At 43.4% G+C, this 26,387-nt stretch overlaps 1 protein-coding gene across 1 annotated transcript; it reads right to left on the reverse strand.

Moving 5' to 3' along the window:
* Window positions 1-598: 598 nt before the first annotated feature.
* LOC141075635 (uncharacterized) lies at window positions 599-26,387 on the reverse strand. Its single transcript, XM_073562741.1, has 4 exons — window positions 26,327-26,387; window positions 12,173-12,270; window positions 4,506-4,599; window positions 599-1,736 (listed from the first exon to the last, which is right to left on the reverse strand). The coding sequence occupies exons 1-4, from the start codon at window positions 26,385-26,387 to the stop codon at window positions 943-945; spliced, it is 1,047 nt and encodes a 348-aa protein (XP_073418842.1). The 3' UTR covers window positions 599-942.

Genomic DNA, 26,387 nt, shown 5'->3' on the forward strand with positions numbered 1-26,387 from the left:
TATTGTTGCTGACCATGTCCATCCCTTTATGACCACAATGTACCCAACATCTGATGGCTACTTTCAGCAGGATAATGCGCCATGTCATAAAGCTCGAATCATCTCAGATTGGTTTCTTGCACATGACAATGAGTTCACTGTACTCAAATGGCCTCCTCAGTCACCAGATCTCAATCCAATAGAGCATCTTTGGGATGTGGTGGAACGGGAGATTCGCATCAGGGATGTGCAGCCGACAAATCTGCGCCAACTGTGTGATGCCATCATGTCAATATGGTCCAAAATCTCTGAGGAATGCTTCCAGCACCTTGTTGAATCTCTGCCACGAAGAATTGAGGCAGTTCTGAAGGCAAAAGGGGGTCCAACCCCTTACTAGCATGGTGTACCTAATAAAGTGGCCAGTGAGTGTATATATATATATATATATATATATATATATAGTTAGACAAACGAACTACATATAGCGGCAAAAGGCGTATACATGATAACCTCATACTGCAGGGAAAGACAATAAAGAAAGTGATAACACAAAATGACAATATTTGGGAGTATTTCACCAAACTCTGACATGGCTGTTCAACATATTTAGTACTGATCATTCTCGTACAATGAGTGTTTTTATTGTAACATGGCCAAACATGAGGAATGACAAGGCGCTGTCCTAGTAGTGGTCAACACCTATAAGAAGATACAATTTTCAGTTAAATTATTTCTAACATTATGAATATGAAAAAGGCTTCTCCCCTTGTGACAACCATGATGTTTATTAAGAGTTGATTTCAGTGTAAAACTTTTCCCACATTAAGAACATTAAAAAGGCTTCTCCTCTGTGTGAGTTCTTTGGTGACTTAAAACAGATGATTTCTTCACAAAACATTTTCCACATTCTGAACAGGAAAAAGGTTTCTCCCCTGTGTGAGTTCTCTGGTGTCTAACAAGATTTCATTTATGGTTAAAATATTTCCCACATTTTGAACAGGAAAAAGCCTTTTCCCTTGTGTGAGTTCTTTGGTGTCTAACCAAATCTGATTTCCAGATAAAACATTTCCCACATTCTGAGCAGGAAAAAGCCTTCTCCCCTGTGTGAGTTCTTTGGTGTCTAACCAAATCTGATTTCCAGATAAAACATTTCCCACATTCTGAACAGGAAAAAGGTTTCTCCCCTGTGTGAGTTCTTTGGTGTGTAACAAAACGTGATTTATGTGCAAAACATTTCCCACATTCTGAACAGGAAAAAGGCTTCTCCCCTGTGTGAGTTCTTTGGTGCCTAACCAAATGTGATTTCTGGCTAAAACACTTCCCACTTTCTGAACATGAATATGGCTTCTCCCCTGTGTGAATTCTCTCATGTGTAACAAGATCTGAATTCTGAGTGAAACATTTCCCACATTCTGAACAGGAAAATCTATTCTCTGTTATGTGAATTTTTTCATATTTAAGAAAACTCTTTTCAAGAAAATTATTTCCATTTTCTGAATATGAAAATGGCTCCTTTCCTTTAGAATCAATTAGTTTTTTACTGCTTATATTGTGACTTTGATTTTCCTTAGTAGTTGGTAATGAACCAAAAGATGGGACCTGTTTCATAGGATCAGATGACAGATCTTTGCTATGAAGCGATGATGGTATATCTGGAGTAATGGCATTAACTTCAATTGGATCCTGTGAGATCTCAAGATCATCAGATTTAAAAATTGAAGATGTCAGCGTTCCCTCTGATCTCCTGGTACAGTCATCTGCTAAAAATAAAACCAATTAATAATTTTGAATAAAATATCCTCAAATTTTATACTTTTGGACATTTCTACTTAAGTTGTCCATAAAAATACAAGCTTTTTAAAAATATTGAATTATTCACCAAGACAATGAGAGTTCACAGTCTAATCGAAAGCCTCATAGCATGAACCAGTGCATCATTGTGTTCAATGGTTTGTTCATTCTGCTTCCCAAACATGGAATAAAAAGCCAACAAACAATGTTATATAGGTGAAAATTATACCAATAAAACTTCTACTCATCTCACGGAAACACAAGACACCACTAAGGTCCATCATCTGTCAGAGGAAAACCAAAAGGTTTCCACAATATTTGTGGCTCAAAAGCTCTTGAAAAGCAACATGGCTTCCTTAAACCAATCCAGCAATATCCGCTCTCCCAAAGTCAAATATCCACTCTCTTCTGAGCCTTGTAGTGCGCCCAAACCATATTTAGCATCCGTATATTTGGCATTACTATAGTGAGAAGAACCCACTTAATTTACAGTGTGTGTTTCCTGGAGCACAATCTGGGCATTATGTGTTGGATAATAAAATGGCAAATGTGCAATTTTCATGTTGCAACATCCAGTGCGAGCTAATTTCCGTAAAGTGTCACTACTCCCATAGAATAATTCACTGAGGGTTATAATTTCCAAAATGGAATTACTTTATGGGGATTTCTACTGCTTTAGTTTCCAGTAATTTTGTTATATTAGGGCATCTGCAGATGGTGTGTCCCCTCTCCACTGGAATCTCCTGCGATGTTTGATTCCATCACCAAGCAGCGCCTTATTTATGGTGCAGACGTTGCTGGTAATAGAAGAGACATCGAAACCAGAAGCTCTGGGTGGCGCTAGCTCTGCCCAGCCACTAAGATTAGGGTGCCTGAGACCAGTAGTTTCATCCAGCCTGGCAGTATGGGTTTGTGTGCTGTCCAGCAATCTGGTAGCAATTTGCTACCTGCTTAAGCCAATTAGAAGGCACCAAACCCTCCTAAAGCTTGAAGCATATTCCCGGAATCTGCCAGATACAGCCTTGTTCTCCTCTGGTTCAGTCCTCTGTGCTCAGCTGGTGTATTTGTTTCCTGGTGTAATCCCAGCCCGCTTACTGACTACACTTGTGTCTTCTGATTTTGTACTTTCTCTGCCCTCCTGGTTATGACCAACTACCTGACTATTCTTCTTGCCATCTCACTCCACAGAATAGCAGGTAACACCATGGCCCAAGCCTAGGGGTCTCTGTGTAAGTCCAGAACCATATAGAGGGGTTAAAGGATGATGAGCAAGGCAATCACTGGGATCTGGAAAATAGAGTAGATAGAGCCAAGCCTTCTCGTGGTGGCCATCTTTTGATCTGCCAGGTGACCACGAACAGTGCTCCCAATACATTGTGTCTGCAAACTATTCCTTCAAGATCTGTGTACGAATAGCTAAATGGCGCTCCTTCCTTTCTTAACCCTACCATGTGCCCACAAAGTAGTGTACAACCATATATAGGGAATTGTTGTATTCAAGAGACATTGGAAAATAATTTGTAAGGTCCATTTGTTTCCTATGATTCTGGTGAAAACTCTCTGGGTAATTAGAGTATGGGGCTCGGTGGCTCTTAGCAATCTAAACAATCGTAAGGGCCAATATTTTCTGTCAGATGAGTTTTAAGAGGAAATAAACATGCTACCGTATTTTTTGGATTATAAGACGCTCCGGGTTATAAGACGCACCCCAAATTCTGAGGAGAAAAATAAGAAATTTTTTATTTTTTTAATAAAATGGTGGTGCTTCTTATAATCCTTGCGTCTTATTGCTGTGGTGAAGCGGGGTCCAGGGTCGCTGCTGGAGGAGGCAGGAGTGGGGTGATGCTGCAGGCCTCTGGGTGGGATGAGGGGGTGCTGCGATGTGCAGTGCGCCGCTGCGAGTGTTTGGTGCTGCCCAGGGTGACCACCACTGCTGCCACCCGGGGTGTCCGCTGCTGCAGGGGGGCTCTGCCGACATTTCGTGAGAGACAGAGCCCGCCGCATGTCCGTGAACATGGCCGCCGGGGGGGGTAGCACATGCACAGATGGAAATCTCAGTATCAAGATCTCGGGAGATGAGATTTCAGCCCTGAAATTACATCTCAGGATTCTAGGAAGCCAACAGCATTATTACCCTCCGCTTTCTCTTACAGGCCCAGCATAAGATTTTTCTTCAAGTGATTTTCTATCTTGTCAGCACATTCTACGTACGCTGTCATTTGGCTTTATAGTTTACAGATCTGGGAAGGTAACGGTCAGTGTCTCCTAATCCCAGGGGGTAGGTGGATCCTCCAGGTTGTAAGTTCTATAGAAAAGGGCTTTCAATGCCCAAAGTCATTTGAACAGTTTTGGATAGAGGAGAATGTTAAGCCAATGGGCAGCACGGTGGCTCGGTGGATAGCACTGCAGGACACCACCAAGGACAACATCTCCAAGGAGTTTGTATGTTCTCCCCATGTCTGAGTGGGTTTCCTCCCACATTCCAAAGACATACTGATAAGGAATTTAAAGTGTGAGCCCCATCAGGGACAGTGATGATAATGTGTGCAAAATTGTAAAGCGCTGCGGAATATGTTAGCGCTATATAAAAATAAAGATTACTAATATTAATGCTGTGGTCTAGAGGCAAAATTTTGATCATGGTAATATGGCCGGACTACACCACCGATAAAGCAGCCACAGCCGGTGACTGAGAGGAATCTGTGACTTCTCTGCATTCAGTGGTTACTACTCACCTGGGTAGTCATATGTGGGAATCTCCTCTTTACACCACTCATCATCTCTCACATATGTCTCTGTATATGTATTAATATGGGTCAGATCTTCACCCTGAAACAAATATTGTAAAAGTCACAGACAGATGGAGAAGTCCCATCTATGATCAGCTCTAATCCTGCCATCTCCACTGTTCTCATTACACAAGTTGTTGGAATATGTTTAGTGCAACAACTCCATTCCTGTCTATGAGTGTTTATTTGCTAGATTTGTATGCTGTTTATAAAGTTTAAAAAAAACTCCCAGAGACCGGAAGAGCATGTGACTGTACTTCCTGTTTTCCTGCTGTGTCTGTGTATGAGAAAAGCAGCCTGTTGTAGATGCTGCACAGATAGAGACACGCAAATGATTTATTCCTGATCTATTAAGCTTATCATATATTGTTCCTGAAAAAACAAGTTCTGTTGTCACAAGCTTAACAGTAACACAGCAACTATAGCCCAAAGAAAAAGCAGCACGGAGCAATAGAGAAGATGTCCACTAGCAGCAATCCTGTCAAGTTCTCAGTGCCAAGCCTCACTAACAAGAACTACCAGTCCTGGAAATTCAAGGTGAAAATGCTCATAAGAGAAGGTACGTGGATAAACACTCAGGATCAAGTGCCTTATCCATTACCAGATGATTGGCTAGAGAAGGATCAGAAAGCACAAAGCACGATCTCCCTCAGTGTAGATGATAATCAGATTGTGCAAGTGTGCAACTGCAAAAGAGATGTGGGATGAGTTACAGAAAGTGCATGAAAGATCAAATCTCAGCAATAAGCTTTATCTCATGAGAAAGCTGTATCAGTCTAAGCTAAGTGATGGAAAGAATATGCAGGACTATATAAGAAACACCCTAGAGATTGTGGAGCATCTCAGGGGTATTGGAGAAGAAATTAAAGATTTTCATGCTGCTGCATTTCTATTAAGTGGTCTTCCAGAGAGTTATGACTGCACTAGATGCACGGCCAGATGTCGACCTGACACTAGAGTATGTTAAAGGCAAACTTGTGGATGAATTCAAGAGAAAAACACAGCATGTAACCAGCAGTAATGAATCCAGAGCAGAAACAGCATTAAAGACACAGGATTTCCCTAAATATAACAACAATCTAAGAGAAACTCATGAGTGTTTTGTCTGTAAAAAGCCCGGCCACCTTAAAGCAGACTGCAGAATTTGGAAAGAAAGAATGAGCCAGCTTAAAAAGCTGAACAATCATCAAAGGGTTAAAACAGCTGTAAAGGAAGATTCTGCATGTCCTGAAGCTGTATTTAATGCCAGAACAAGCCCATCTGCAAAGTGTATATGGTGTATAGATTCTGGTTCAAGCAGCAATATGACAAATAATAAGGATTTCTTCACTGACCTTAATGAAAGCAAGTCAGAAAAGGTCATCTTAGCTAATGGTCACTATATGACTTCAGAAGGAGTAGGATATTGCTACCTCCACTGTCCAGTTTCCTCAGCACAAAGCAGAAAGATCCCAATAAAGGCGTAATGCTGCTGCAGCGCAGTAGCGTGCAACCTCCACTAGGGGGTGCTGGTGAGGAAAAAATGGTTGCACTCACAGCGTACCACCACAGTGCAGCAGTGCAGGTACCACTAGGTGGTGAAAGAGTGGTCATAGAAGCCAGGTCAGTAATGGACAGGGAATGCAATACCAGAGGAAATAGCAATAGACATGGTCAGATACAAGCCAGAGAAGTCGGAGGTGGTTGGGAGCAGAGATGCCAGATACATAAGACAGTCAAACAGGTCAGCGAACAAGCCGGGTCAAATACCAAGGGGTCACAGCACGGGGAGCAAATACCAAGACGAGCGGCGTAACAGGAGTGGGCAGACACGGGAACTCAGTAAACGGGCAGAGAACAAATCAGGGTGTAACGGGGTCAGCCGCTCAAGCCAGGGGCAGGAACTATAACTGACGCTGCCTGCAAGCAGCAGAGGACTGAAATAGCCAAACAGATCCCAAAACGAGGCAGAGAAAGTTAACCCCCGCATAACCAGGCCGGGGAGAGAATAACAAGAACTAAACTCCGACCTGGATCATGACAAAAGGATGTTTTCTATGCTCCAAGCCTTGAAAGCAATCTTCTGTCAGTAAAGAAGCTCACACAAAAGGGAATCTAGTTACTTTTAGAGATAATAATCAACACAAAAAGAGAAAGTCCAGTATAGCGTGCCAGTATAAAAATATATAACCCTTAATAATCTCAATCCGAGTAATTCATACACATGTAATGCAAAGTTATTCCCAGTAAAAAATTCAAAGTCACCACTTTACCATAATAGGGGAGTTAACCCCATAAGCCCAATCTACCACCTATGTAACCAGTGCATATGTATAATCTTTAATTTGTAGCCACTTAGAGCTCTAATACCCGGTACCGACCGTGTCCCACTCAGGCAGTAAATGAGAAAAAGTAAACAGAATAGCACTTACATTGATGGTGGTCTGCTGTGTGTGGTCACCTCAAGTGCCCCAACACGCCTTTCATCCCTTCGTCAGGAGGCGAACGATAGGGGGAAGGGGTGGGTGCAATAAATAGGACAAGTGGCCAATGGCAAGTGTGTTCTTTTCTGTGAAGGATTTGTCTCTTTTACTATGGGTGGGTGGGGGTGATCTTTTTGGGTTTATGATTGTTTCGTATATTTTAACCAATTGGTCTTGGGATTTTCCTATGATTTATTCCTTTTGTACCATATTCTAGGTTCCATTTAGTAACTGTGGTTGGGTAGCCTTTTGGCTCTCTCGGCATGTGATCCACTTCTGGATATGGTCTGACCTATATGGGACAAGATTTATTCTAATAAGCAAAAGAGGATCAAAATCAGTAAGGACTACGCAGTCATCATAAACATTCTGTGGCCTAGTCAGCTGTTCTTTTCCTTATGGAACGCAGTCTGATATGTGGGGTCACAGGATGGGATTTTCTTATCAATCGTGGGGTTATTCATAGTTTATCATGTGTTATGTGTGCTATTGGTGATATGCACTAGTTTATACACTAATTGTGAGATATTAGTATGGTATGCACTGGACACCTTATGTCACTATATGCACTTTGTTTCTACATATATAACTTTACTATAAATGTATGTTTACTCAATACAGTCTTATCCTATGTAAAATTATGCTGTTAAATGGGATAATTACTGCATTGTTAGCACATTATTTTTACTTTATCATTTATTTAGGGTATATTATTATGTTTCATACTGGGCACTTTACACTTACATCATATTACTTTACTTGAGCAGTACAAATATTACACTTAATGAGGCATCACTACTAGTATATGTCATTATGCACTTTTTTTGGTTATTCTTTACATTAATATATATGATCTCACATTATTTACTGATGGAACTCCTCACTTCCTGCTATGCCGCGTGCAAAGCCGTCACATTCACTGACGCTATGGAAAGTGGGCATTGGGGGCAAGGCGCATGCGCAATCTCCATGACGGCCCATGTTGTGCTTATGTTCCACGGCCGTAATCCATGACGTCTGATGGATGAGTGATGTTGGGAGCGCACGCGCAGTGAAGTACCGGAAGTGACCCCGACATGACATGGAACCCCTCATAGATCTGAGAGCACGCATGCCATAGGTCGCTTGTTCTATTTAATGCACCCACCCCTTCCCCCTAGCGTTCACCTCCTGATGAAGAGATGAAATGCACGTTGGGGAGCTTGGGGAGACCACACACAGCAGACCACCACCAATGTAAGTGCTAATTCATTTACTTTTTCTCATTTACTGCCTGAGTGGGACACGGCCGGTACCGGGTATTAGAGATCTAAGTGGCTACAAATTAAGGATTATACATGTGCACTGGTTACATAGGTGGTAGATTGGGCTTATGGGGTTAACTCCCCTATTATGGTTAAGAAGTGACCTTGAATATTTTACTGGGAATAACTTTGTATTACGTGTGTATGAATTCCTCTGAGTTTAATAAAGGTTATATATCTTTATACTGGCACGCTATACTGGACTTTCTCTTTTTGGGTTGATTGTTATAAATCAGTTTTTGTGCCTGGACATCTATATGGGTTTTGTGCTATTTTAGAGATAACAGCTGCGTTATCTAAAAGAAGGGTCACACTCTCGCAGTAGGAAAAATCCAACAAGAACTTTATCATATAAAATGCAAAGAATGAGTGTACAGTGCTAGACAAGAACTGCATAAGAACTGTGTCCATGTATGGCCCAGATGTCTTGGGCACAGAGACCCAGGAGCAGTAAGGAAGCTAGCGCAACTGGTAAATGGTATTGAAATCAACCAGTGCAGTCAAATGATGATGTGCACCAACTATCTTACAGGGAAAATGTCCAGAAAATCCTTTCCTAAAATAAGCACCACTAGATCTGCACAGCCTCTAGATCTGATACATACAGATGCATGTGGTCCAATGAGTGTTCAAACTCCTAGCAAGATGAGATATTTTCTCACATTTATTGATGACTACTCCAGATATACAGTCGCCTACCTGCTTCACAGTAAGGATGAAGTTCCACAGAAACTTGGAGAATATCTTGCTGTAGTGTTTAACAAATTTGGAAGAATGCCAAAAGCCGTGCGTACAGATAATGGAACCGAATATACAAGTGGTAAGGTGAAAACCATTTTGAAAAAGGATGGAATCATGTTCCATACAACCCAGAACAAAATGGCATTGCAGAGAGAAAGAACCGTACTCTTTGAGAAAGTGGAAGTAGTATGTTGTTTGATGTGAATCTACCTACAATGTATTGGGGAGAAGCCATCATGACAGCTTGCCATCTTCAGAACAGAGTGCCAGGTAAAGCCACAAATAAAACTCCATATGAGCTATGGAACTGGGAGAAGCCTCACCTGAAGCACCTCAGGATATTTGGAAGTATAACATTTGCGTATGTTTCCAAAGAAAAACGTTTCAAGTGGGAATCACACGCAAAGCAAGGAGTCCTGGTGGGCTATAGGGAAACTCAAAAGGGATACAGAATCCTACCCCCAGAGACCAACACAGCAACAATCAGCAGAGATGTAGTGATTGATGAAAACTCTATCGCTCAAATTCCATGAGGTTACACCAGTTATTCAACCTGAGAAGCAAGAACAAGAATCTCAATCACCAAACCCAGACACTGAAAAGGAAAACACTGAAGTGTAGATAAGCTCTGAAGCCACCAAGGAAGACACAGAAAAGCCAAGTCAACCTCCTGTCAGGAGATCAGAAAGGCCAAACAAAGGTATCCCAGCTAGACGCCTTTCTTATATGATCAGAACACTTCCTGAACCAGAGCCACAGTCATGGCAACAGATGTAAAACCTCCTGTCCATGAGAAGCTGAAGTGGATAAATGCTGCTAATGAAGAGTTGGAGTCCATTCACCAACTCCAGACATGGGAACTTCCTGAGCTACCACAAGGAAAAGGAGCTATCGAATGTAAGTGGGTCTTCAAAAACAAATATGACTCAGAAGGTAACGTTCACTGGTTTAAGGCAAGATTTGTAGCAAAAGTATGGTGAAGATTATGATGCTACATTTTCTCCAGTTGTGAAGCAAGCCACATTCAGAACTTTAATGTCCATAACTGCAGTTCAACAGATGACAGTGAGACATTTTGACATCAAAACAACCTTCCTACATGGTGACATTAATAAATCCATCTGAGGAAGACAGCGGTCTGCTGCCGAAATGCATTGTGGTCTAATAAAAGGCTGTTCACTATCTACTTATTGCAGTGTGCTCTATTGCCATAGCGCTCCTCAAATTGACCACATAACATTTTTTCAAAAAAAATACATGGTGACATTGAAGAAGAGGTACATGAGCCAACCCAAGGGGTATATTAAAAAGGGTGATGAAATCCTTGCCTGAGGAGGTGGTGATGGCGATCTCAGTCGAGGGGTTCAAGAGAGGCCTGGATGTCTTCCTGAAGTGTAACAATATTGTGTCTTACAGTTATTAGCTTCTTTAGAAGGACTTAGATCTGGAGATTTATTCTGATGGAATATAGGCTGAACTGGATGGACACATGGCTTTTTTCGGCCTTGCTAACTATGTTACTTTGGTTAAGAGCACCTTGTTTGTAAAATGCAAAAATCTCTCTATAGACTTAAGCCTTCAGCAAGAGCTTGGAACTCGAAAATGAACAAAGTCTTGATGGATGAAGGATTTAAAAGATCTCAAGCTGATCCATGTTTGTATAAGAAAAATGTAGTGAAGGAGTGGATGTATGTTCTCCTATATGTAGACAATGTAATCATGTCTTCTCAAGATGAAAAAGAAATTGCAAGGCTAGGTGAAATTCTCAACCAGCACTTTGAGACTAAGGACCTTGGAAATGTGACATATTATTTGGGAATCCAAATCCACAGAGAAGAAGATGGGAGTTTTCTTCTCAACGAAAGCTATAAAATTTCCACAATCCTAAACCAGTTTGGAATGTCACAAGCCAAAGGCTGAGAGTTACAGACAAGCAGTGGGGGAGCTTCTGTACATAGCAACCGCAACTCGTCCGGATATCACAGCCACAGTCGGAATTCTCTGTCGACGTGTAAGCGAGCTACGCCAGAGAGACTGGAATGCAATTAAGAGAATTCTTCAATATCTTAAAGAAACTCAAAGGCTAAATGTTAAAATATCTGCATCAGGAGATCTCACACTCAGAGGTTATGTCGATGCTGATTGGGCTGGAGATTCAAGTGATCAGAAATCAACAAGTGGTTACATGTTCAAGTTAGGAGCAAATTCAATTTCTTGGTCCAACAGAAAACAAGTGTCAGTCGCATTATATTCTACAGAAGCAGAATATATGTCGCTGCCTATGCTTATGTAATCTGGTTAAAACAACTTTTGGAAGATTTCGGCAAGCCATTAGCTCAACCAACAGTTACCTTGCCAGCAGTAAGAAGATTAGTGCAAGGACTAAGCACATTGATGTAAAACATCACCACTTACGTGACTTAGTAGAACGTGGTGTACTCCAGTTTGTTTATTGCGAGTCTGACAAGATGATAGCTGATGGCACGACAAAGCCATTATCAAGAGCCAAGTTTGTGGACTTCAGAACCGCAATGGGACTAACAGGGTAAGTATTTGTTGAGTGGGGGTGTATGAGTGTTTAGTTGCTAGTTTTGTATGCTGTTTATAAAGTTAAAAAAATCTCCCAGAGGCTCACACAGGGAGAGCATGTGACTGTATTTCCTGCTTTCCTGCTGTGTCTGTGTATGAGAGAAGCAGCCTGCTGTAGATGATGCACAGATAGGGACACACAAATGATTTATTCCTGATCTATTAAGCTTATCATATATTGTTCCTGATTGTTCCTGAATAAGCAAGTTCTGTTGTCACAAGCTTGGAGAGAATCGTGAGTAATCTGCTGCCAACACAAGTTCTGTGAAGTATTAAGAGAAGTATAGAGTCTACATCATGTCAAATAATTATTCTCATCTACTCCTTCTTGGTCAGATTTCTTCTGGAACACTGTGTCCAGTTCTGAGCACCAGATTTAAAAAAAAAACATTAAAAAGCGGAAGCAAGTTTAAAGAAGAGCTAACAGGATGGTGAGATAAAACAAGACTGAGCACAAGACCTTCACAGCCGTCTACACATCATAGGGGAGATCTCCTGACACCTTCTCTCCATCTACCTGATGATCCTGAGGAGCACTGGGATCTTCTTGGTTACAGTCCTGTGGAAGAAGAGGACGGGGACATCTCTCTGGTGTTGTCCTCTTACTGGATAGATCTGGAGGAAACACATACAGGGACTGAATTCATTCTCTACTTACAGATAATTATAGGCCGTGTGTATTTAGTCCTGTCTATTACCTGGAGATGTGAGGGGCTGGGGAACCTCCATTATGACGTTCTTGTACAGATCTTTGTGTCCTTCTAAATACTCCCACTCCTCCATGGAGAAATAGACAGCGACATCCTGACACCTTATAGGAACCTGACACATACAATGATACCGTCATCCCCCGATCCCTTCATAGTGTTACTGTATAATGTCCCAGCATTCCCAGCAGTGTCACCTCTCCAGTCAGCAGCTCAATCATCTTGTAGATGAGTTCTAGGATTTTCTGGTAATTGATGTCCTCATGGATCAGGGGGTGAGGTGGAGGCCCCGTGATTGGGCTCAGGGGTCTTCCCCATCCCTCAGACACAGGGTCCTGACAGCGATCACTAGAGGTCTTCTTCACCACTGTGTAATCCTGGTTATGGAGAGACACATTAATAAATCTCACTCCAGACATTTCCAGAGTCCTCACCTCTCCAGTTCTGTCCATCTGTTATTCCCATAGATAAGAATGATGTAATGTGACGTCATCAGAATCTCTCACCTCTCCAGTGAGACGGAAGAGGATCTCTAGGGTGAGGTGTAACATCCTCTCCGCCATCTTGTCTCTGTCCATATCCATCCTTGATGGGTAAATCAGGAAAATTCTCTTTTGTAGAAGATCTTCACTGAGAGGATCCGATATTGTAGAGACCTGAATGAGAAGAAGATGATCCGATGTAACATCATAAGAATCCTGTGTAATAATACAATTACTGGAGATAATAAGGGAAACATATGAGGAGGTTTATTATCTTACAGGGTTTAGTTTTCTTCCCTGACATCTACTAATAAAACCTATATATTTAGGCCACAGACAACAAGCAGTTTCCTCCTCGGAGTCGGCAGCTGAACACGTTCCTCATAGACTCATCTTCCATAACGCTAATTCTCGTCTCATTACCGACACTGGAATCGGCATTAGCAATACTGCAGGAGATATTCATTACACGCGACATGAGAAATAACTCCTTCATGGTGAGAACGACATCTTCATCTTCTACTGCGGCTCTAGAGACAGATGTGGCCAGAGTCGGTCACTGCCTCCATCCCCACCGGCCGTCTATATGAAGGTTTCCCGTCTTCCCCGCACTGGAATCTTCTCTCCCGTTAGATCTCAGCTCTGAGTCACACACAGAAGTTTGAGGCTTTTCTGGAAGAACAGGACAGGAGAGATCTGAGGCCGATGTCTCCATGTACAGGGTTTCCCCTCGGGATAAGACGCTTTTCTATCCCTTTCCCCCAATTAGAGGGGACACCTGTGGATATCGGGGTCTTTACCGGATGCAGTCCTGGGGGGATTTACTCGGTAACGTGGACGTTGGACAAACGTCACCATCAATTCCCATCAGAGTGAAGGAACATCACTCCTCTATTCAGCTCTATGGATCCAGGATGAAATCCACTGCGGCCCCTGCAAGAAAAGAGCGAAGTCTGGTGAGACCCCGAGGCCGGAGATTTCTACAGCTGCTCTGTGCGCACAGGACCTGTGATGAGGTCACAGGAGGGGAGGAGTCAGGGGTCACATGATCAGGGGCCTCAGTGTGTGCAGGACTCTGCTGTGCTGGTTGTCATGGTGCTGGATGAGGGGAAGTTTATGTGTGGGGTCAGGAGGGGTTTACAGGGTGGATGTAGCAGCGCCGTGTGTGTATGAGGTGTACGGAGCGGAGCCGTGTGTGTACGAGGTGTACGGAGCAGAGCCGCGTGTACGAGGTGTACGGAGCGGAGCCGTGTGTGTACGAGGTGTACGGAGCGGAACCGTGTGTGTACGAGGTGTGTGGAGCGGAGCCGTGTGTGTACGAGGTGTGTGTAGCGGAGCCGTGTGTGTACAAGGTATACGGAGCGGAGCCGTGTGTGTACAAGGTGTACGGAGAGGAGCCGTGTGTGTACGAGGTGTACGGAGCAGAGCCGCGTGTGTACGAGGTGTACGGAGCGGAGCCGTGTGTGTATGAGGTGTACGGAGCAGAGCCGTGTGTGTACGAGGTGTATGGAGCGGAACCGTGTGTGTACAAGGTGTACGGAGAGGAGCCGTGTGTGTACGAGGTGTACGGAGCGGAGCCGCGTGTGTACGAGGTGTACGGAGCGGAGCCGTGTGTGTACGAGGTGTACGGAGCGGAGCCGCGTGTGTACGAGGTGTACGGAGCGGAGCCGTGTGTGTACGAGGTGTACGGAGCGGAGCCGCGTGTGTACGAGGTGTGTGGAGCGTCCACCGTATACCCTCAGTTTCGGTCGCAGACTCCTCTGTGTACACTGTATACCCCAGCTTCAGCCGCAGACCCTGTGTACACTGTATACACCCGTATACCCCCAGCTTCAGTCGCAGACCCCTCTGTGTACGCTGTATACACCTGTATACCCCCAGCTTCAGTCGCAATCCCCTGTGTATGCTGTATACACCCGTATACCCCCAGCTTCGGTCACAGACCCTGCATCTCTCACACTGTAGAACTGACGCCGGACACACACGGTGAAACTGCGGTTGTCGGTCTCTCATCTCTCGCACTTATACTGATAACATAAGATGGAGTCAGACGAACCCTCCTACAAAACGTGAGAACAAAGTCATTACTACAGGACTGTGTGAGAAAGGGATTTATTCTACAAGAAACGCTGGGGCCACAAATGAGAGAATCCGGGCCCCGTGGCTGGATACTCTGGGCTCCCAGCGTGTTAGGACCAGACGGGGTCTTTGTCCCTGGAGCTTCTCTACTCTGGGTAATGAGACTCTGATCTTGGTCATCCATATGGATAATGGAAATGGAATTACAAAGCTTCTCATAGACTTTCCATGTTACACACGGACGTCTCATGTACAGCACACAGACGGCACACGGACGGCACATGTGCAGCACACGGACGGCACATGTACAGCACACGGACAGCACATGTACAGCACACGGACGGCACATGTACAGCACACGGACGGCACATGTGCAGCACACGGACGGCACATGTGCAGCACACGGACGGCACATGTACAGCACACGGACAGCACATGTACAGCACACGGACGGCACATGTACAGCACACGGACGGCACATGTACAGCACACGGACGGCACATGTACAGCACACGGACGGCACATGTGCAGCACACGGACGGCACATGTACAGCCCACGGACAGCACACGGACGGCATGTTTACATGGACCCATAGACTTGTATTGGTCCTTTGTCATCTGTGCTGCTGGGAAAACACGTACATGAGAGCAGCACCGTAGGTCAAATAGGGGACACGTGGCATCTGTGAAAAACATGACAGGTCGTGTGAAGGGGCCGTACAGTCACATAATAGAAAACATTAGCAGACTTGCCGTCTTTTTCTACATCCTACCTCACAAACAACAGTATGAAAAGTGATTAATAACAAGTCCTACATGTCCCCCAAACTACTCTGCTAAATCCCCTCTGGCTCCGTGGCCGATGGTTCGGGGGCCCTGATGGTTATTATTCACTTTGCAGCTATAATATAAGGTGAAGACACAAGACCCCTGCAGACCAGTGCTGAGACTGACGGAGACCCCCGGAGCCACAAGACCACTGCAGCCCAGCGCTGAGACTGATGGAGACCCCCGGAGCCACAAGACCACTGCAGACCAGTGCTGAGACTGACTGAAACCCCAGGAGCCACCAGACACCTGCACCCCAGTGCTGAGACTGGCAGAGACCCCCAGAGCCACAAGACCACTGCAGCCCAGTGCTGAGACTTACAGAGAACCCCGGAGCCACAAGACCACTGCAGCCCAGTGCTGAGACTGATGGAGACTCCCAGAGCCACCAGACACCTGCACCCCAGTGCTAAGACTGGCAGAGACCCCCAGAGCAACAAGACCCCTGCAGCCCAGTGCTGAGACTTACGGAGAACCCCGGAGCCACAAGACCACTGCAGCCCAGTGCTGAGACTGATGGAGACTCCCAGAGCCACAAGACCACTGCAGCCCAGTGCTGAGACTAGCAGAGACCACCCGGAGCCACAAGACCCCTGCAGCCTAGTGCTGTGACTGGCAGAGACCCCCAGAGCCACAAGACCACTGCAGCCCAGTGCTGAGGCTGACGGAGACCCCCGGAGCCACCAGTCACCTGCAGCCCAGTGCTGAGACTTACGGAGAACCCTGGAGACACAAGACCACTGCAGCCCAGTGCTGAGACTGATGGAGACCCCCGGAGTCACCAGACACCTGCAGCCCAGTGCTGAGACTTACGGAGAACCCTGAAGCCACAAGTCCACTGCACTCCAGTGCTGAGACTGATGGAGACCCCCGGAGCCACAGGACCACTGCAGCCCAGTGCTGAGACTGGCAGAGACCTCCCGGAGCCACAAGACCCCTGCAGCCCAGTGCTGAGACTGGCAGAGACCCCCAGAGCCACAAGACCACTGCAGCCCAGTGCTGAGACAGGCAGAGACTTCCCGGAGCCACAAGACCCCTGCAGCTTAGTGCTGAGACTGGCAGAGAAGCCCGGAGCCACAAGAACACTGCAGGCCAGCGCTGAGACTGGCAGAGAAGCCCGGAGCCACAAGACCACTGCAGCCCAATGCTGAGACTGACAGAGACCCACGGTGCCACAAGACCCCTGCAGCCTAGTGCTAAGACTCGCAGAGACTCCCGGAGCCAAAAGACCCCTGCAGCCTAGTGCTGAGACTCGCAGAGACTCCCGGAGCCACAAGACCACTGCAGCCCAGCGCTGAGACTGGCAGAGAAGCCCGGAGCCACAAGACCACTGCATGCAGCCCAATGCTGAGACTGATGGAGACCCCCGGTGCCACAAGACCCCTGCAGCCTAGTGCTAAGACTCGCAGAGACCCCCGGAGCCACAAGACCACTGCAGCCCAGTGCTAAGACTGGCAGAGACCCCTGAAACCACAAGACCACTGGAGCCCATTGCTGAGACTAGCAGAGACCCCCAGAGCCAAGACCCCTGCAGCCCAGTGCTGAGACTGATGGAGACCCCCGGAGCCACAAGACCCCTGCAGCCTAGTGCTGAGACTCGCAGAGAACCCCGGAGCGACAAGACCACTGGAGCCAAGTGCTGAAACTGACGGAGACCCCCGGAGACCCAAGAACATTGCAGCCCAGTGCTAAGACTGACAGAGACCCACGGAGCCACAAGAACACTGCAGCCCAGTGCTGAGACTAGCAGAGATCTCCCGGAGCCACAAGACCCCTGCAGCCTAGTGCTGAGACTGGCAGAGACCCCCAGAGTCACAAGACCACTGCAGCCCAGTGCTAAGACTGGCAGAGACCCCTGAAACCACAAGACCACTGGAGCCCATTGCTGAGACTAGCAGAGACCCCCAGAGCCAAGACCCCTGCAGCCCAGTGCTGAGACTGATGGAGACTCCCGGAGCCACAAGACCTCTGCAGTCCAGTGCTGAGACTGTTGGAGACCCCTGGAGCCACAAGACCCCTGCAGCCTGTAAAATAATGCTTATCCTGTAAAATACTCAGGACTAATTACCAGATAAAAATATAGTGGTTTATTTGGATTCTTCCATCAAAGAAAGGTTATTACAAAATAATTCAGGTGAATAAAAAGAGGTGAGATATTGTCCATTGTTCATAGCAAAAGCTTTCCATCTTCATTCTCTGAGATCCCACATGGCAAAAGCAACATGTATTCTTCTTCTCTCCGAGATCCTGAATAGCAAATGGCTGCTGTGTCTCAGTTCGGCTTCTCACATCGCCGTCAAGTAATATACCAGCTGTTATGTCATGTCATGGCCCAACACAGGCGACATCTTCGTGTCTGTCTCTCATGATGGTGAGGGAAGAAGAGCGACCTCTACAGTTAGCCATGAATTATATACGTCTCCTAAAGCACGTGGTCTCTACATATATGGAGCTGTCTTTCTACCATGAGCCAAGCTTAAAAATAGCCTATGTCATGTAAGCTAAAGCATTCTACAGAACTGGGTGTAATAAGAAATTAACGGATTATTAATATTTAACAATTCCCCCTTTTGAGGGAGACAGACATTAATTGGAACCCTCAAATATAACAAGATCTTCTTTCTTCTTTTCTTCTTCTTTGACAAAATAATTTAATATCAATAATAATAATAATAATAATAATAATAATAATAATAATATCAGATTACCGTTATAAGTACTCAATGACATAATTGATGTGAATTCATGTTATGGTAAGTCGTGAACAATATTCATATAAAATATGTATAATTATACTTCCCTAAGTCTAAATTGAAGCATCTCAGGTCCAGTCATCATCATCTGATGTCATCTGGTCTTCATTTTGATGTCTTCTGTCTTCTTCTTGGTTCTTTTAAAAATACAGTTTTCTTATAGCATATAGATGTTGTAGGAATTGTGTGGTGTATCAAATCAAAGTCCATAAATTCAAATGTTGATAAGAAACAAAGTCTATAGATGAAATGCAGCTTTAATATCTGTGCAGTGTCACCTTTAAAAACCTGGGCTTACATTGGCTCGCCTTGGATATTCTGGAATCCTCCATCGGCACTGGTCTTTGAACAGGTGTGACGTCTTTGGTCAGCAAAGCAAGGGTTAAAATGACTCTTCCTTGCTAAACATAGCACCATAACCAGTCCTTGTCCTAATGCACAGGACATATGTCAGGGTTGTAGCTTCCTGACAATTACCTTCATTGTTCACCAGCTTTCATCGAAGCTTTTCAGGTGATTGAAAACCTCTGGAACTTGATAAGAACGTGATAACACCATTCATCTCAGCATCATAGGATCATCGTCCTCTGGTTGTCAGGTTAGACACTTTAATTGTGACTGTCGGTGGTGGATACTGCACTTGTGACTGTCGGTGGTGGATACTGCACTTGTGACTGTCAGTGGTGGATACTGCATTTGTAATTAACACAGTCTATTACTCAGTAATCATAGCTTTGTTACCTTCTGGGACTTCTGGATCGCGGCATTCTTCTTCTTGCAACTGATAAAAATCAATGAAGTTTAGAAATGTGAAAAGTCTTTATTAACATAATTTCAGTATCTTGCTTGAAGTCTTCATTCCCTAGTCTATACCAAATCTGGTAATTTTCTATCCTATAATATCACAGCGTACCATAGCAATCAGTAATATCCATATAATTATTATCAGAATTTGTACCATATATGGATTTCAATATTTGAAATAATAAACCAATAATAAGTGATAATACATTATTATCCATTTTTTTTTATGTGATAGAACATTTTTATGTCATAGGTGTAATTACCTTTTTCAACCCATAGGTGTCACTGTGTTTTATGTAACCAGTGTTATCATCTTTATTAATAAGGAATATATTTATTATACTAATAATATGTAGGAATGTATAGCCATGAACCAAAATAAGAATATATGAGTGAGCGAATGAATGAATAAAAGAATTGTTGCATATAACTCAGAAGTGAAACATTTTCCTTAGTAATAGAACCATATAATCGCTATATTTAGTGAAGCAATATTCTCAGTAGATATTACTTTACTAAATATTGGTGAAAGAATTAAAAATAATGAAAAATAAGAATAAAAATAAAAATAAGAATAAGGCCTTTATGTTGATGCAGAGTAGTTATGTCTTCAGTAACATATACCCTTAATATTTCCATGATCTGGATTATTTCATAATTGTCATAAACTTGTGTTATCAAAATATTCAAATCATGCAACTTTGCATGTAATTCCTCTTAGTGTAAAGAAATGACTCTTTATAATACTTGTTATTATACCCAATACTTATACCATTGTACCTTATTAATATTTTTTTCCTATTAAAATGTGTGAAGAAGAGGTATTAATCAAATGTGATGATGTAGTCAGGATAAAAAACATATTTTCCCCCTTAATACCAAAAAATATTGTTTCATGAAATAATTCATTTATCAAAACCAAAATTAAAAATAATTAATTTATAAATTGTGTAAATATTATACTTGCTTATACCATTATTTGTCTGAAGATGTGTAACCATTAAAATTAATTTGAATATCATAAAATTATCCTTTGGAAAAATTAATTTGCATAAACCATTTTGATGTGCGATTGCACTTTGCACTTATCCACTATTAACTAAATCAAGAAATAATAATTACTATAGAAATATAGAAATATATGTTGTATAGATAATATTTCATTATATATCCTAATATTCTAATAATTTAACTGATCTGCATATTTCTCCTAAAGATAAAAGCTTTGGGGTTTTTTTTTTTTTTTTTTCCTTTCCTCATTCAGAATCCTGAGGCCTCTTACAAACGTATCACATCACTCGCTCAGCAGCTGCTCATACACTCAGTCACTGTCACTCAGACTGTGTCACATATTAACTTTAAACCAAATACCTCACATATGAAGGTGTGATGAATACACGTGTTTTAACCCAAATTATCCTAATTATCAATGCATTGTAAACTATTTCAATTTAGTCTCTTAATATTTCTTTGAATATTCCTCCACATTACATAAATATATGTTGTATAGCTATACTTGACATTTAGGCCTGGAAAAAAAAAATTCCATTGGTTTGCAAAAGTTGAGACCCCCTTGAAAATTCTTTCCCTATGAAACAGGGACATAGTATACTGGTCTGGTATACTTATTATTAGAACAAGGTTGAAATTTTCACCTGTTGAGGTTGTCATTCAAGCCATGCAGCACAAAAGCACACACACAAGACATTTTTTTTAAAAAAGCAATCAGTTATTTCCTTTTAAGGGTTAGATATATAAAATCATGCAATTATTGCAACTTCCTGTGTAAATAAAGGCATAAATCCTTGGAAGAGAATTTTTCTCGATTAAGTCCTGCTTTGAAATGAAAATTCTAAGGAAACATAAAAAATAAGGTTAATATCATATTCATATTCTAAATATTATTACTGATGTAGATTTTAATTTTCATTAAAAAATACAGTTCTACTATTTCTACTTCTACAAACACTCTATATATACTGTATGAATATGTATATATCCACAAACCATAAAACTACAGGATTATACTCTATAACTCACTAATTGTATACCACTGTTACACAATATATATTACTTTTTTCCTAGCCAATTCCTACACCCATACTTATTTCTCTGCAAAAAATATCCTGAAAGGTTCTTGCCATTTTAAAGCTGATAGATTCTTGGAGCAGAGTATTCAGTTTACAGGCCATGATGTCACTCACCACCTGTTTCTGTCTGTTAAATTCGGCCATCTTTGTTACAGAAAGAAAATCAGAACTCATCATTTTTCTTAATTCCATTTGTGTCTTTTCGGTGTTCCTTAGTATCATTCCATATGGCTTATAACAAACATGTGATTTTCTTTTTCTTTCTTCGTAGATTTGATTTTGGGGAAATCTCATTTTAGAAGGCTTTGCTAATACAGGCTTCTGATAAGATTTTACTCTGCCTGTCTTCCCAAAATTAGCACAATTTACTTTCCTCTCACGATTCTCGTGTTTTCTGGCAAAATCAAGGGATTGCGCACATTCAAACAAAGAATCTTTTTGTGACGCAATAACACGAGATGCAGGATTTAGAAACCAAAATTTGCTTACAAAACTCCTTATGAGGGACGGTGTTTTGACATTCTCACTCAGCATTTTGTACAAACGTTCATATATGGACATGAACGTAAAAATACATTCCTTCCGACCAATCCTTAATTTTTGAAGAATATCAATATCTGGATGATTTTCATTTGATGAACAAAAAATGAGAATTTTTAATCTGTCTTTATCAGTTAAATTCTCATGTGTTTCACCAGATAACTTTAAAGACAATCTCCTTGCAAAATTTACAGGGATCCACATTTTGAACAACTGATTCTTCTCCTCGTTAGATAAATCAAATTTTTCAGAACAACTTTCAAAGATCTCAGAGTTTCTACAAACATCTATTTTGTTGTCATAAGCAGGAATTATTTGGCATATCTTTATCAAATCCTTCCTCACGCTACTTCGGATTTGGGCCTGTGAGTCGTCTATTTTTAGTGGTACGTCTTTCCCTTGTACGTCCTCTACGTCAGTTCTGAAGTCTCCTCCTACTTCTCCATCTTGTTCCATGTCTGCAAGGTCACCTTCAATGGCTGCTACAGACACTTGATTACAGTCAATCTCCCTAACTTTACAGCCAATCTCGAGAACATCACAACAATCATTTTTGGATTTCTCTGACACAGATCTATGAAATATATCTACCATCTGTAGAATATTTTTTAATCTCTCTCTTTCTCTATTGAAAAACTTAGAATCTAACCTCTGATTCTCGAGTTCACACTCGGCATATAAACTTAACCATAAAACTTCTGAATTAGAATTGTCTACAGACTTAAATTTCAATTTACTCTGCTTAGCAAGACAATTAATTACATCCATTTCTCTTACCTTGAAATTTCTCAGCTTGTTTCTTTGATAGACAACGCTGGGCTCTTGTCTTCACCCTTCTTGGCTTCAGCACGTCTGGCACTTTGGCACTTGTAGTACTTCTCAATCTATCTGGCAATTCTTACTTCTAGGTTCTATGTGATTCTTGTAAGTAGTGGAATTCCCGATAACTTGCACATATGATTTGACGTTAGCAAAGTCCAATCCCCCGTGTGGGCAAGTTGAGGGAAATCCGCAAAAAAGTACAAAAATTCAGATCTGGCTGGCTCTCCAATGTAAAATAATGCTTATCCTGTAAAATACTCAGGACTAATTACCAGATAAAAATATAGTGGTTTATTTGGATTCTTCCATCAAAGAAAGGTTATTACAAAATAATTCAGGTGAATAAAAAGAGGTGAGATATTGTCCATTGTTCATAGCAAAAGCTTTCCATCTTCATTCTCTGAGATCCCACATGGCAAAAGCAACATGTATTCTTCTTCTCTCCGAGATCCTGAATAGTAAATGGCTGCTGTGTCTCAGTTCGGCTTCTCACATCGCCGTCAAGTAATATACCAGCTGTTATGTCATGTCATGGCCCAACACAGGCGACATCTTCGTGTCTGTCTCTCATGATGGTGAGGGAAGAAGAGCGACCTCTACAGTTAGCCATGAATTATATACGTCTCCTAAAGCACGTGGTCTCTACATATATGGAGCTGTCTTTCTACCATGAGCCAAGCTTAAAAATAGCCTATGTCATGTAAGCTAAAGCATTCTACAGAACTGGGTGTAATAAGAAATTAACGGATTATTAATATTTAACACAGCCTAGTGCTGAGACTCGCAGAGAACCCCGGAGCCACAAGACCACTGAAGCCAAGTGCTGAAACTGACGGAGACCCCCGGAGACCCAAGAACATTGCAGCCCAGTGCTAAGACTGACAGAGACCCACGGAGCCACAAGAACACTGCAGCCCAGTGCTGAGACTAGCAGAGATCTCCCGGAGCCACAAGACCCCTGCAGCCTAGTGCTGAGACTGGCAGAGACGCCCAGAGTCACAAGACTACTGCAGCCCAGTGCTAAGTCTGTCAGAGACCCCCCCGGAGCCACAAGATCACTGCAGCCCAGTGCTAAGACTGGAAGAGACCCCCAGAGCCACAAGACCACTGGAGCCCAGTGCTGAGACTGACAGAGACCCCCAGTGCAACAAGACCCCTACAGCTCAGAGCTGAGACTGGCGGAGAAGCCCGGAGCTACACGACCACTGCAGCCCAGTGCTAAGACTGACAGAGACCCCCAAAGCCACAAGATCTTTGCAGCCCAGTGCTAAGATTGACAGAGACCCCTGGAGCCATAAGATCTTTGCAGCCCAGTGCTAAGATTGATGGAGACCCTTGGAGCCACAAGACTATTGCAGCCCAGTGCTGAGACTGGCAGAGACCCCCGCCCGGAGCCGCAAGAACACTGCAGCCCAATGCTAAGACTGGCAGAGACCCCCGGAGCATCGGTGCTTGAGCAACCGGGGATTTATCAGTTCATGCTAACTATTTTTACATTCTCAGAAATCCCATGCAGTGTCTGTTCACACCCACCATTTTTGCTGTGGATTGATCTACAGTGTTGGCAGGAAATATTCTACTTTTTTGCAGCCTTTTCACTTACATTTTTGTGTCCCATTCATTTGAACAGGAAAAAAACACTGCAGAAACTCTGAAAGACGACAGCAACAGATTTATAAAAAAAGTGTCTTCTGGCTGGTGTCCGTGACTGGTCGGTGTCAATGTCTGGCCGGTGTCGGTGTCTGGCCGGTGTCGGTGTCTGGCCGGTGTCCGTGTCAGGCCGGTGTCCGTGTTTGGCTGCTGTCCGTGTTTGGCTGCTGTCTGTGTTTGGCTGCTGTCTGTGTTTGGCTGCTGTCTGTGTCTGGCTGCTGTCCGTGTCTGCCTGGTGCCTGTGTCTGGCTGCTGTCCGTGTCTGGCCGGCGTCCGTGTCTGCCCGGTGTTCGTGTCTGGCCGGCATTCATGTTTGCCGGTGTCCGTGTCTGGCCGGCGTCCGTGTCTGCCCGGTGTTCATGTCTGCCCGGTGTTCGTGTCTGGCCGGAATTCATGTTTGCCCGGTGTCCGTGTCTGGCCAGCATCCGTGTTTGGCCGGCGTCCGTGTTTGCCCGGTGTTCGTGTCTGGCCGGAATTCATGTTTGCCCGGTGTCCGTGTCTGGCCAGCATCTGTGTCTGCCCGGTGTCCGTGTCTGGATGCTGTCCGTGTCTGGATGCTGTCCATGTCTGGACAGTGTCCGTGTCTGCCCGGTGAACATGTCTGGCTGCTGTCCGTGTCTGGCCGGTGTCCGTGTCTGGCCGCTGCACTGGGACAGTGCGGAATAGTATAGTAGACGGCACTATTCCACACAATAGGATATTAAGCCCTGTTCACACTGCAGTGCGTCCGGGGGCTCTGCCTGAATCCCTCTAAAATAGGATTCTCATAAATCCCCATTGGGGCCACAGACGGCACTGACACCAGCAGAGGTCAAAGGAATTTTTTTTTTTTTCTGAAACTGATTTATTTCTTAGGCCGGGGTCACACGATCAGGAATTGGCAGCGCTTTGGACGCAGCACATGTCCGCTGCCGGCTATTGAACACAGGTGACTCCACATGTGATCACTGAATCGTGCGGGTTCACTGCGTTCAATACATTGTACGGGTGAGATTTATCGCATCTCCACAAGATAAATAGACATGTTGTGATCTGGAAAGACGCCGCCGCATGTCCGTCTCTAAAGATAGGGAATGTAGATTGTGAGCCTCATTGGGGAAAACACCACTAATGTCTGTAAAGCGCTGTGGAATTAATAGCACTATATAAATGAGTAAAAATAAATATATAAACTGCGGGGGTTCTGGCCTTTCACAAAATGTCGGCAGAGCCCCCGCAGCACCGTACACCCGCAGCGGAGCGCCACACATCCGAACGACCCCTCATCCCAGCCTGCAGCAATGCTCCACTCTTGCCTCCTCTAGCAGCGACCCTGGGACCTCGCTTCACCGCAGCCACCACCTCCGGTAAGTAATTTATTAAAAAAAGTTATTTTCCTTTTCTTCTCCTCAAAATTTGGGGTGCGTCTTATAATCCGGAGCGTTTTATAATCAGTAAAATACGGTAAACTACTGATTCCTATTATGGCGACACTACAATTATAGGACAATATATGCAGCACATATACACAGATACACACTATACATGGACACACATTATATATACTTTATAAATATAGAAACATACACTATATGCTGTACATACAGTACACACACATACTGTGTATATAAAGTATATACACACAGAAACAGTCAGTTTATATACAGTATATACAGTATGCTCACATACATATACAGCTTATATATATACACAATATCGTGCACACATGCAGTATACAAATATAATATACATACACATACTATATACTGTATGTACATGTATATATATATTATATATAAACTCACATGCACCACAGATATACACAATCATACTATATTATATATATATGCACACACATACTATATACACATATACAGGCACACACACTATATATTGCACATGTACACACACAGATACACATATACATGTATACTTACCAGATTCTGTGGTTTCACTTGTACAGATCCATTCCCAGGACAGTGCTTTACGAGCAGCCAT

This window comes from Dendrobates tinctorius, unplaced genomic scaffold (assembly GCF_039654945.1).
Source record: "Dendrobates tinctorius isolate UK_male_01 unplaced genomic scaffold, ASM3965494v1 ptg000366l, whole genome shotgun sequence".
In the NCBI taxonomy this organism is placed as follows: Eukaryota; Metazoa; Chordata; class Amphibia; order Anura; family Dendrobatidae; genus Dendrobates; species Dendrobates tinctorius.